The sequence below is a fragment of the Stenella coeruleoalba genome (assembly GCF_951394435.1).
Source record: "Stenella coeruleoalba genome assembly, chromosome: X".
Lineage (NCBI taxonomy): Eukaryota > Metazoa > Chordata > Mammalia > Artiodactyla > Delphinidae > Stenella > Stenella coeruleoalba.
The window spans coordinates 28,105,711-28,119,617 of record NC_137152.1 but is presented as its reverse complement, the minus strand read 5'-3'; the positions used below and the strand labels follow the sequence as shown (position 1 = coordinate 28,119,617).

The 13,907-nt window shown below is 40.5% G+C and overlaps 1 protein-coding gene across 3 annotated transcripts in view; it reads right to left on the bottom strand.

Moving 5' to 3' along the window:
• Positions 1–13,907, bottom strand: part of PRRG1 (proline rich and Gla domain 1) — a 255,606-nt gene that overhangs the window by 61,160 nt on the left and 180,539 nt on the right. For all 3 annotated transcript variants that reach the window (XM_079910184.1, XM_079910183.1, XM_079910185.1), the window contains one exon: positions 2,738–2,788. In XM_079910184.1, coding sequence (XP_079766310.1) covers positions 2,738–2,747 — 10 coding nt within the window. In that variant the 5' untranslated portion in view covers positions 2,748–2,788. The remainder of the gene's footprint in view (positions 1–2,737; positions 2,789–13,907) is intronic.

Here is a 13,907-nt window from a genome sequence, read left to right as displayed (position 1 = left end):
CCATTTCTCTTTTCCTATCTGCCCACTCCCCCCATGCTGTGAGAAACATATGAATATCATCGTAGTTCTAAGAAAATATTTTCTTCCATACCTTTCACAGCATCAGATAGCTCCTAAGTTTTTAATCAACTTTATACACTGCTGATGACTAGGGTGTTCAGAATACAATTTGTTGGAAGAAAATAAAAACTGGATATGACATAAGGAAACCCACGTTTGTCTTCTGACTCTTCATTTATAAACTGTGGACTTTAGATAAGACTTTCTCTCATGACCCTCAGTTTTATAATATATAAAATGAAGGTAATAATACCTATTTACATTATAGGGTTCTCTTACAACTCAAATAAGATAATGAAGGAGAAATATGTACGAGTTATGAAATGCTCTACAGATACTTGTTAATATCAAAATAATTATATATTCATAAAAGTCCTAAATACTAAATTCTAGCTAAATACTAAATCCCTATATAGTAAATGGGATTTCAATGCCACATACCACGGACACAATTTGTAAGAATTTGTTTATGAATTTTTTCATATCACATAAATAAAAGAATGATTCCTCTAACATATTTATAAATAATTTCTTCATCCAGTATCAAAGAATACTAAAAGAAATTCACCTCAATTTCATTTTAATTTTTCATCTACACTGTATGGTTTCCCAGCTGTGTTCTTTGTTTTCATGGCTCCTTAATTAATGAGGCTAGTGCCATGTCTTTGTGATATTTTCCTCTGCTGTCCCTTTGTATGACACATTGAGCTATGTTTGTGAGAATCTTTGCCAAATCTACTAAAAACTCCATTGTACACTGCCAGAAAAGGAAAAAAAGAGCCCACAGAAGCACCTTTTTTTTCACTAAGCACCCTTTTTTTCAGCAATTAACAAGTATAATCAGACAAACTAAGTAAAGCTTAGAGTGTAAAGGACAGATTCTTTGAGATTCAGGATTTTAAGGATGTTTTAAAAGTGCTTAACACAGTCAAAATGCTGCTATTACACACTTCCATGTGTTTGTAAAAGTAGTATTTCTTTTGAAGCACTTCCCTTATCTCATCTCCAGGTTGGAAACATGCCCATCTTTGCAGATTACAGTACCATGCCCTGTCCTTTAGCAAGAACTCTATTAATTACCTGACCATTTAAACAAATACTTGGTGGGGCGCCTTTTAAAGCAAGCACCGAATGATCTCCCTGCTAATAACCTGATGACCATTGTGAAAAGGAAGAATGAAAACAAGAAGTAATATGTTGCCCTGTCTCAGTGCAGCTTTCTTCACCATATGGCCATGATGAAATCCAATCATCACAACATTCTCCAAATTCACTTGAAGCTTGGAGAAAGTGAGGATCAAACCATGATGAGTCACTCTGGAAGGTGCTGTTGACAGCTGACTTGGAGTTAGGACGTGGTATGGATTAGTCCCAGAACTTTGACCAGTTTTTTTTATTTAGTCATTTTTTAAAAATTTCTAAACTTTCAGAGATTGGTATCTTTTGTGAAGGTTGGGAAAGAACCAGAGTACCCAGGAAAGCACTGGAGAAAACACACAAAAGCTGGCTCATCAAGGTTCAGGAAGATATTTTCTATCTATAATCCTTGGGGCTGCCTACCAGGGCCCATACTGACATGGGGCGAGAAAGATGCCTAGAGCATAAACATAAGGAAGCACTCTCTGTCACTTGCACAACCCTGGTCCCAGCCCTGCTGCCTACAGAGGCATCTGATCAAATAACTTCATTTTAACTACTGAAAGACATAACCAATGAAGATATACAGTAAGGACAGCAACGAGCACATCACTGCACTCTTCCATTATACTTCAGAGTTCTCAACACGCTTTCATATATATTATCACATTATGACAACCACAATCTCCTGAGGCTAATAGTGCAGAATGTTTTTAATCCCACCTCAGAGATGAACAAACAAGTTTAGGGGAACAGTAGGATTTGATCAAGACAGTAGAGGTAGAACTTGAATTCAGGTCTTTGACCTATGTCCAGTACTCTTCTCATTATACTTCCCCAATACCAAGTCTTCCTCTGAGGTCCTTTATAGCATCAGATTTTTATGGTCTACATTGATTAGAATTATTTATGAAGTCACTGCAGTGGCTGGTTATTAACAACTTAAGAAAGAAATGACCTTAAATTTGTCTATTGTTCACTGCCCATATAACAGCCTTATGAGAAAGGAAAAATAAAAAGAATTCATCTAATGCTTCTTAATGCCAGGCTTAAACATTTTAGGGGCAACCAAAGCCATTTATAAGTCAACCTCACAGATGAATTTTTTACTATTATCACTGGTTGCACAGTACAATCATATTTTTGTTTATGTTATTATCAGCAAGGCTCAGAAACCATTAGCAGCATATGGGTTACTTTGCTAAGAGTTGTAAAGAAGCTGGGATTAGGGCAGGTTTATATAATATCAAGTTTGAGCCTTCTCTCCCTGTGCTGGAAGATGTCCAGAAAAGAGCAGGGGAAACAAAAGACCCTTTCCAGTGAGCAACATGTGATCTGTTGGTCTTTTTCTGCACAGCCCTGCTTCAAACGAAACCTTTCTAACACTAACCAGAAATATGATTTAGGTGTCCACAAAAAAAACAAAAAAGAACAAAAAAAAAAAACAAAATACAAGCTTTGAGTTGCAAATCTAATTTCCTGGATATAGTGGATTAATGTGGAGAGAATCTAAGTTATTTAAAAGTAAAGAGAAACTTACTTCTCCCCATGTTTTCCTGTGGTCTCTGGTAGGTCCTTTGATGATGATTCCCTGTAAAAAACACAGCACACACACACAGTCAGATTCAAGTTCCATTAAAACTTATGTTGTCAACATGAGCATTTCATTCCAGTGCATTCCAATCTTACCCCCTTACCTAAATAAAACGGATATCTAACCTCAGAGGACAGAAACACAGTATTCTGGAAGCACGGGCTCTACATCAGCTTACTATGACCTTGTTTATCTGGCATTAGTTTCTGCCCTTGCCAAATAAAAGTCATCAAATTGGTCACATGGTTTATCTCTTAGGAAGGCAGTGATATCAGTAAAAAATGGTGGACAAAAATGCCAAAAGGCCCAATTTTAATAACAAGGCTAGCATGTTATTAGTTTGCCTATCCCTGGTTTCTCTTCAATGTCACTCTGTGACAAATCCAATACCATTTATAGTGTAACATTTTCCTGAATGGTGTCAAACAGCAGTACCTCTAATCAAATTATCCCTGCAGCAAAGCAGCCCACAGAGTTACTACCAATAAACAGTATGGATCAATAACTATGAGCTACTGACAACAGAAACTCTGGAGGAAAAAAATACATATTGCAAATGCAGGTGTGCATGGAGGAGCAGCAATTTATACTATAATGCTTTATTTTCTCACAGGGTTTAATCACAGAACTACCACACATCTATTGTTCACCTGCCACATTCCCAGTATGGAGCTAAGCACCAGAGAGGCAAAATTATAAGACATAATTTATCAATACGTTAAGGAATATATAATCTACTTGAAGTCAAGCATGAAGAGGAGAGTGATGTCATCAAGATGGTCACATAGATCATTCCCAACTTCAGTCTCCTTCACAAGAAGACCACCTAGCAACTATGCATAGAAAAGACTCCATTGTGAAGATGTTAGAACCTGAGGGTAAGGCTGAAGCACCCTGCTGGACAACAGAGACTGAGAAGGAGCATATTAGAAGGGTGAGAGAACTGGATATACCCTGACCACATCACCCTCCTCCCTGTGGGGAGAAGTGGGAATATGGATTCCATAATGGGAAAAGAGAGCCCGAGGTGGACAACCAGCATATGGGACACTTCCAGGAGGCCCACTCAGGTCTTGCCTCATGGAGATCATCAGAGGAATCTGCTAGGCTTGACTACTGGGGATCAGAGAGAGATGGAGAAGGGGGGCGGAGCTTACAGCAAACACTGCTCAGGCTCTGGAAAACGGCATTCCTGCTCATATCAGTGCCTGAGCAAAGATCCCAGCCAGCAACTCTGGCCATCTGCAGAGCTGAGCCAGTGGCCCCTTCTGGCTAGGGAGCTCAGTTGGTAGTTCTACCTGATTTGGACCCACAATCAATGGGCCAGACTGGAAATGGAGCCTGTTCTACCATCCAGCCCGTGAAGGCAAGCAAATACTCAGCCTTGCCCAAGTGCTCAGCATAGCCTCCAGTCTCTCCTTCCAGGAAGCCTGGCCAGGGAACTAGAGCATCCACAAGCCCATCGTATAGCCCCACTTGGTCAGGCAGCCAAACCAGCAGCCCTGCCCAACTGGTGAGAATAGCCACTGGCCCTGCAAAACCAGAGAGCTGGAACAGTGACCCTGGGTGACAAGGGAACCCAGCCTATGGGACTGCTAGAGAGGGAGAGCCCACCCTACAATCCCACTCAGCCATGGATCCCAGCCTTACAACCCTGATAAGCAGAGAAGCCCAGTCTACGGCCCTGACCAATTGCTGAACACAGTCTGCGGCCTTGCCCAGGCAGGAAGCCCAGCCAGTAATCCTGCCCAACCAAGAAGCATTGCCTGTGATCCCACCCAACAAGGAAGCTCAGCCTAGCGGCAGAGCACAGTCTACTGATCAGGAACACCAGAATGCAGCCCTGCTCAACTTCAGGGCACAGTCTGCGGCCCCACCTAATCGCAGAGCACAGCCTAAGGCCACGTCGAACCAATACGTCCTGCCTGGGGCCCTACTTAAACATAAAATCCAGCCAGCAGTACCACTTGGTCGTGGAGCACAGTCTGAGACTCCACACAACAAGGGGTGATTGCTAAACCCAACCCACAGCCCTGCTCAATCATGGAATCCAACCAGTGGCACCACCCTAGCAGTGAACACAGCCTGGGACTTTACCCAACTGGAGGTGATTGCAGAAGCCAGCTAGTGGCCCCAGCTGACTGCTGAACAAAACCAGTAGCCCCACCCAAACAGGGAGATGGTTACCCAGTGGTCCTGCTTGAACATGGAGCCCAGCCAATAGGCCTACCCAACTGTGGAGCCCAGCCAGTGGCATCCCCCCAACCTCAGAGCACAAGCAATGGCCTCATCTAACTAGAGACCCCAACAGCAAGCCCTGCTGACTGTGAAGGCTACCAGCTGACCTGTCCAGTAGCCTCAAGCAATCATGACTGGTGAAGGTCTTTCCCTACAGAAGTGAACGTGTAAAGTCTGGAGGAAACTGTTTAAACAATGCAAGGAATCAAGGATCACGAAGAAAATAGGTAAACATAACATGACACCACCCAAAGAAACTAATAAAGCTCCAATAACTCACCCTAATGTAACAGAGGTCTATAAGCTGTCTGAGAGAGAATTCAGAATAATCCTCTTAAAGAACTTCAGTGAACTACAAGAGCACATAGACATCTAAAGAAAATTACGAAAACACTACACAAACAAAACAAAAAGTTCAAGAAAGAAAGGGAAACTATCAAAAAAAAAAAGAAATCTTAGAGCTGAAGAATACAATGGCTGAAGAATTCAATAGAACAAAATGGCAATACCTATCAAAAATTACTTTAAACATAAATGGATTAAATTCTCCAATCAAAAGACAGAATGGCTGAATGGATAAAAAACAAGATCCCAATGGCATGCTGTCTACAAGAGATTCAACTTTAGTTTAAAGGACACATATAGGATGAAGTGATAGATATTCCAAGCAAGTGGTAACTGAAAGAAAGCAGGGATAGCTATACAAATATCAGACAAGGTAGACTTTAAGCTAAATATAGTCATGAGAGACAAACAAGGTCATTATATAATGAAAACGGGGTCAATTAATCAAGAAGATATGACAATTGTAAATGTTTTAGCACCCAACACTGGAGCACCTAAATATATAAAGCAAATACTAACATAAATAAAATGAGAAATAGCAATATAATAACACCAGTTTACTTTAATATCCCACTCTCAGCAACGGACAGATCATCCAGACAGAGAATCAATCAGGAAACAGTGGATTTAAATAACACTATAAACTAAATGGATAAAACAGACACATATAGAACATTCCATCCAACAGCAACAGAATACACATTCTTCTCAAGTACAGAGAAAATTTTTCTAGGATTGATCATATGGTAGACCACAAAATAAGTCTCAACAAATTCAAGAAGACAAATTTTATCAAGCATCTTTTACAAACACTATGTTATGAAGGCAGAAATCAATAACTGTTAGAAAGCCAGAAATTTTTCAAATACATGGAAATTAAACAACACACTCCTGACCAACCAATGGACCAAAGAAGAAATCAAAAGGTAAATAAAACAAATTTTGAGACATACAAAAATGGAGAAGAACTTCAAGATGGCGAAAGAGTAAGAAGTAGAGATCACCTTCCTCCTCACAGATGCATAAGAAATACATCTACATGTGGAACAACTCCTATAGAACACCTACTGAACACTGGCAGAAGACCTCAGACCTCCCAAAAGGCAAGAAACCCCCCACGTACCTGGGTAGGGCAAAAGAAAAAAGAAAAAAACAGAGACAAAAGGTTAGGGACGGGACCTGCACCAGTGGGAGGGAGCTGTGAAAGAGGAAAGGTTTCCACACACTAGGAAGCCCCTTCGCGGGCAGAGAGCAGAGCGGGGTGGTGGGGGGGTGGGGAGGAGCTTCGGAGACACGGAGGAGAGCGCAGCAACAGGGGTGCGGACGGCAAAGAGGAGAGGTTCCCGCACAGAGGATCGGTGCCGACCAGCACTCACCAGCCTGAGAGGCTTGTCTGCTTACCCGCCGGGGTGGGCGGGGGCTGGGAGCTGAGGCTCCAGCTTTGGAGGTCGGGGCCCAGGGAGAGGACTGGGGTTGGCTGCGTGAACACAGCCTGAAGGAGGCTAGTGCACCACAGCTAGCTGGGAGGGAGTCTGGGAAAATGTCTGGAGCTGCAAAGAAGCAAGAGTTTTACTTGCCTGTATGTTTCACGGTGCGTGAGGAGAAGGGATTCAGAGCACCGCTTACAGGAGCTCCAGAGACGGGCACAAGCTGCGGCTATCAGCGCAGACTCCAGAGACGGGCATGAAACGTTAAGGCTGCTGCTGCAGCCACCAAGAAGCCTGTGTGCAAGCACAGCTCACTCTCCACACCTCCCCTCCTGGGAGCCTGTGCAGCCCGCCACTGCCAGGGTCCCGGGATCCAGGGACAACTTCCCCAGGAGAATGCACGGCGCGTCTCAGGCTTGTGCGACGTCAATGCTGGCCTCTGCAGCTGCAGGCTCGCCCAGCACTCCGTACCCCTCCCTCCCCCCGGCCTGAGTGAGCCAGAGCCCCCGAATCAACGGCTCCTTTAACCCCTTCCTGTCTGAGTGAAGAACACACGCCCTCAGGCGACCAACACGCAGAGGCGGGGCCAAATCCACAGCTGACCCCCAGGAGCTGTGCGAACAAAGAAGAGAAAGGGAAATCTCTCCCAGCAGCCTCAGGAGCAGCATATTAAATCTCCACAATCAACTTGATGAACCTTGCATCTGTGGAATACCTGAATAGACAACGAATCATCCCAAATAGAGACGGTGGACTTTGGGAGCAACAATATATATATATATATATTTTTTTTTTTTCCTTTTTCTCCTTCTGTGAGTGTGTATGTGTATGCTTTTGTGTGTGATTTTCTCTGTACAGCTTTGCTCTTACCATTTGTCCTAGGGTTCTTTCTGTCCCTTTTTTAAAAAAAATTTTTTTAGTATAGTTCCTAGCACTTGTTATTATTGCTGGATGTGTTTTTTGGTTTGGTTGCTCTCTTCTTTCTTTCTTTCTTTTTTTCTCCCTTTTATTCTGAGCTGTGTGGAAGACAGGCTCTCGGTGCTCTGGCTGGGTGTCAGGCCTGTGCCTCTGAGGTGGCAGAGCCGAGTTCAGTACATTGGTCCACCAGAGACCTCCCAGCTCCACGTAATATCAAACGGCGAAAATCTACCAGACATCTCCATCTCAACACCAACACCCACCTTCACTCATGACTAGCAAGCTCCAGTGCTGGACACCCTATGCCAAACAACTGGCAAGACAGGAACACAACCCCACCCATTACCAGAGAGGATATCTATAATCATAATAAGGTCACAGACACCCCAAAACACCTGTCCACCAGAAAGACAAGATCCAGCCTCATCCACCAGAACACAGGCACTAGTCCCCTCCACCAGGAAGCCTACACAACCTACTAAACCAACCCTACCCACTGGGAGCAGACACCAAAAACAACGGGAACTACGAACCTGCAGCCTGCAAAAAGGAGATCCCAAACACAGTAAGTTAAACAAAATGAGAAAACAGAGAAACACACAGCAGATGAAGAAGCGAGGTAAAACCCCACCAGACCTAACAAATGAAGAGGAAATAGGCAGTCTACCTGAAAAAGAATTCAGAGTAATGATAGTAAATATGATCCAATATCTTGGAAATAGAATGGAGAAAATACAAGAAACGTTTAAGAAGGACCCAGAAGAACTAAAGAGCAAACAAACAATGATGAACAACACAATAAGTGAAATTAAACTTTCTCTTGAAGGAATCAATAGCAGGATAACAGAGGCAGAAGAATGGATAAGTGACCTGGAAGATAAAATAGTGAAAATAATTACTGCACAGCAGAATAAAGAAAAAGAATGAAAAGAATTGAGGACAGTCTCAGAGACCTCTGGAACAACATTAAACACACCAACATTCGAATTATAGGAGTCCCAGGAGAAGAAGAGAAAAAGAGAGGGACTGAGAAAATATGTGAAGACATTGTAGTTGAAAACTTCCCTAATACGGGAAAGGAAATAGTTAATCAAGTCCAGGAAGCACAGAGAGTCCCAAACAGGATAAACCCAAGGAGAAACACGACAAGACACAAATTAATCAAATTATCGAAAATTAAATACAAAGAAAAAATATCAAAACCAGCAAGGGAAAAACAACAAATGACATACAAGGAAAGCCCCATAAGATGAACAGCTTATCTTTCACCAGAAACTCTGCAACCCAGAAGGGAGTGGCAGGACATATGTAAAGCGATCAAAGGGAAAAAACTACAACCAAGATTACTCTACCCAGCAAGGATCTCATTCAGATTTGATGCAGAAATTAAAACCTTTACAGACAAGCAAAAGCTGAGAGAGTTCAGCACCACCAAACCAGCTTTACAACAAATGCTAAAGGAATTTCTCTAGGCAGGATACACAAGAGAAGGAAAAGACCTACAATAACGAACCCAAAACAACTAAGAAAATGGGAATAGGAACATACATATCGAGAATTACCTTAAATGTAAACGGACTAAATGCTCCCACCAAAAGACACAGATTGGCTGAATGGATAGAAAAACAAGACCCATATATATGCTGTCTACACGAGACCCACTTCAGACCTAGAGACACATACAGACTGAAAGTAAAGGGATGGAAAAAGATATTCCATGCAAACGGAAATCAAAAGAAAGCTGGAGTAGCAATTCTCATATCAGACAAACTAGACTTTAAAATAAAGACTATTACAAGAGACAAAGAAGGACACTACATAATGATCAAGGGATCGATCCAAGAAGAAGATATAACAATTGTAAATATTTATGCACCCAACATAGGAGCACCTCAATACATAAGGCAAATGCTAACAGCCATAAAAGGGAAAATCGACAGTAACACAATCATAGTAGGGGACTTTAAGACCCCACTTTCACCAATGGACAGATCATCCAAAGGAAAACAAATAAGGAAACACAAGCTTTAAATGATACATTAAACAAGATGGACTTGTTATTTACAGGACATTCCATCCAAAAACTACAGAATACACTTTCTTCTCAAGTGCTCGTGGAACATTCTCCAGGATAGATCATATCTTGGGTCACAAATCAAGCCTTGATAAATTAAAGAAAACTGAAATTGTATCAAGTATCTTTTCTGACAACAATGCTATGTGACTAAATATCAAGTACAGGAAAAAATCTGTAAAAAATACAAACACATGGAGGCTAAACAATAGACTACATAATAACCAAAAAATTACTGAAGGAATCAAAGAGGAAATCAAAAAAAATACCTAGAAACAAATGACAATGAAAACACGACAACCCAAAACCTATGGGATGCAGCAAAAGCAGTTCTAAGAGGAAAGTTTAGAGCAATCCAATCCTCCCTCAAGAAACAAGAAAAATCTCAAATAAACAACCTAACCTTACACCTAAAGCAATTAGAGAAAGAACAAAAAAACCACAAAGTTAGCAGAAGAAAAGAAATCATAAAGATCAGATCAGAAATAAATGAAAAAGAAATGAAGGAAACAATAGCAAAGATCAATAAAACTAAAAGCTGGTTTTTTGAGAAGATAAAATTGATAAACCATTAGCCAGACTCATCAAGGGAAAAAGGGAGAAAACTCAAATCAAGAGAATCAGAAATGAAAAAGAAGTAACAACTGACATTGCAGAAATACAATGGATCATGAGAGATTACTACACGCAACTGTATGCCAATAAAATGGACAACCTGGAAGAAATGGACAAATTCTTAGAAAAAGGCAACCTTCTGAGATTGAACCAGGAAGAAACAGAAAACACAAACAGACCAATCACAGGCACTGACATTGAAACTGTGATTAAAAACCTTCCAAAAAACAAAAGTCCAGGACAAGATGGCTTCACAGGTGAATTCTATCAAACATTTAGAGAAGGGCTAACTCCTATCCTTCTCAAACTATTCCAAAATATAGCAGAGGAAGGAACACTCCCAAACTCATTCTATGAGGCCACCATCACCCTGATACTAAAACCAGACAAAGATGTCACAAAGAAAGAAAACTACAGGCCAATATCACTGATGAACATAGATGCAAAAATCCTCAACAAAATACTAGCAAACAGAATCCAACAGCACATTAAAAGGATCATACACCATGATCAAGTGGCGTTTATTCCAGGAATGCAAGGATTCTTCAATATACGCAAATCAATCAATGTGATACACCATATTAACAAACTGAGGAATAAAAACCATATGATCATCTCAATAGATGCAGAAAAAGCTTTTGACAAAATTCAACACCCATTTATGATAAAAACCCTCCTGAAAGTAGGCATAGAGGGAACTTACCTCAACATAATAAAGGCCATATATGACAAACCCACAGCCAACATTGTCCTCAATGGTGAAAACCTGAAAGCATTTCCACTAAGATCAGGAACAAGACAAGGTTGCCCACTCTCACCACTCTTATTCAACACAGTTTTGGAAGTTTTAGCCACAGCAATCAGAGAAGAAAAGGAAATAAAAGATATCCGAATTGGAAAAGAAGAAGTAAAACTGTCACTGTTTGCAGATGACATGATACTGTACATAGAGAATCCTAAAGATGCTACCAGAAAACTACTAGAGCTAATCAATGAATTTGGTAAAGTAGCAGGATACAAAATTAAGGCACAGAACTCTCTTGCATTCCTATACACTAATGATGAAAAATCTGAAAGAGGAATTAAGGAAACACTCCCATTTACCACCGCAACAAAAAGAATAAAAGACCAAGGAATAAACCTACCTAAGGAGACAAAACACCTGTATGCAGAAAACTATAAGACACTGATGAAAGAAAATAAAGATGATACAAGCAGATGGAGAGATATACCATGTTCTTGGATTGGAAGAATTAACACTGTGAAAATGACTACACTACGCAAAGCAAACTACAGATTCAATGCAATCCCTATCAAACTACCAATGGCATTTTTCACAGAACTAAAACAAAAAATTTCACAATTTGTATGGAAACACAAAAGACCCCAAATAGCCAAAGCAATCTTCAGAACGAAAAGCGGACCTAGAGGAATGAGGCTCCCGGACTTCAGACTATACTACAAAGCTACAGTAATCTAGACAGTATGGTACTGGCACAAAAACAGAAATATAGATCAATGGAACAGGATAGAAAGCCCAGAGATAAACCCACGCACATATGGTCACCTTATTTTGATAAAGGAGGCAAGAATATACAATGGAGAAAAGACATCCTCTTCAATAAGTGGTGCTGGGAATACTGGACAGCTACATGTAAAAGAATGAAATTAGAACACTCCCTAACACCACACACAAAAATAAACTCAAAATGGATTAAAGACCTAAATGTAAGGCCAGAAACTATAAAACCCTTAGAGGAAAACACAGGCAGAACCCTCTATGATATAAATCACAGCAGGATCCTTTTTGACCCACCTCCTAGAGAAATGGAAATAGAAACAAAAATAAACAAATGGGACCTAATGAAACTTAAAAGCTTCTGCACAGCAAATGAAACCATAAACAATACCAAAAGACAACCCTCAGAATGGGAGAAAATATTTGCAAATGAAGCAACTGACAAAGGATTAATCTCCAAAATTTACAAGCAGCTCATGCAGTTCAATACCAAAAATGCAAACAACCCAATCCCAAAATGGGCAGAAGACCTAAACAGACATTTCTCCAAAGAAGATATACAGATTGCCAACAGACACATGAAAGAATGCTCAACATCATTAATCATTAGAGAAGCGCAAATCAAAACTGCAATGAGGTACCACCTCACATCAGTCAGAATGGCCATGATCAAAATATCTACAAACAGTAAATGCTGGAGAGGGTGTGGAGAAAAGGGAACCCTCTTGCACTGCTGGTGGGCATGTACATTGATACAGCCACTATGGAGAACAGTATGGAGGTTCCTTAAAAAACTAAAAACAGAACTACCATATGACCCAGCAATCCCACTACTGGGCATATACCCTAAGAAAACCGTAATTCAAAAAGAGTCAAGTACTGCAGTGCTCATTGCAGCTCTATTTACAATAGCCAGGACATGGAAGCAACCTAAGTGACCACTGACAGATGAATGGATAAAGAGGATGTGGCACATATATACAATGGAATATTACTCAGCCATATAAAGAATCAAAATTGAGTTATTTGTAGTGAGGTTGATGGACCTAGAGTGTGTCATACAGAGTGAAGTAAGTCAGAAAGAGGAAGACAAATACTGTATGCTTACATATATATATGGAATCTAAAAAAGAAAAAAAAATGGTCATGAAGAACCTAGGGAGGATAATGGGAATAAAGTGATAAAGGGAATAAAGATGCACACCTACTAGAGAATGGACTTGAGGACACGGGGAGGGGGAAGGGTAAGCTGGGACAAAGTGAGAGAGTGGCATGTACACATATACACTATCAAATGTAAAACCGATAGCTAGTGGGAAGCAGCCGCATAGCACAAGGAGATCAGCTCGGTGCTTTGTCACCACCTAGAGCAGTGGGATAGGGAGGGTAGGAGGGAGGGAGACACAAGAGGGAAGAGATATGGGGATATATGTATATGTATAGCTGATTCACTTTGTTATAAAGCAGAAACTAACATACCATTTTAAAGCAATTATACTCCAATAAATATGTTAAAAAAAGGTACTAAAAATAAATGAAACCAAAAAAAACCCAAGAAAAATGAAAACAAAAATAGAAACACAACACAATAAAACCAATGTGATGCAACAAAGCATCTCACTGCTTTTGAGAGGAATGAGTTCTAAGAGGAAGTTTATAGCAGTAAACTTTTAAGAGAAAAGAAAGATCTCAAAAGAACAACCGACCTTTACCCCTCAAGGAATTAGTAAAAGAAGAACAAACTAAGCCCAAAATTAGAGGAAGGAAATACTAAATATCAGAGCAGAAATGAATGAAATAAAGAATAGGAAAACAATAGAAAAGATTAACGAAACTAAAAGTTGGTTCACTGAAAAGATGAACGAAATTTACAAATTTTTAGCTAGACCAAGGAAAAAAAAAAGGACCCAAATAAATAAGGTCAGAAATGAAAGAGGAGACATTACAACTAATACCACAAAAATACAAAGGATCATGAGA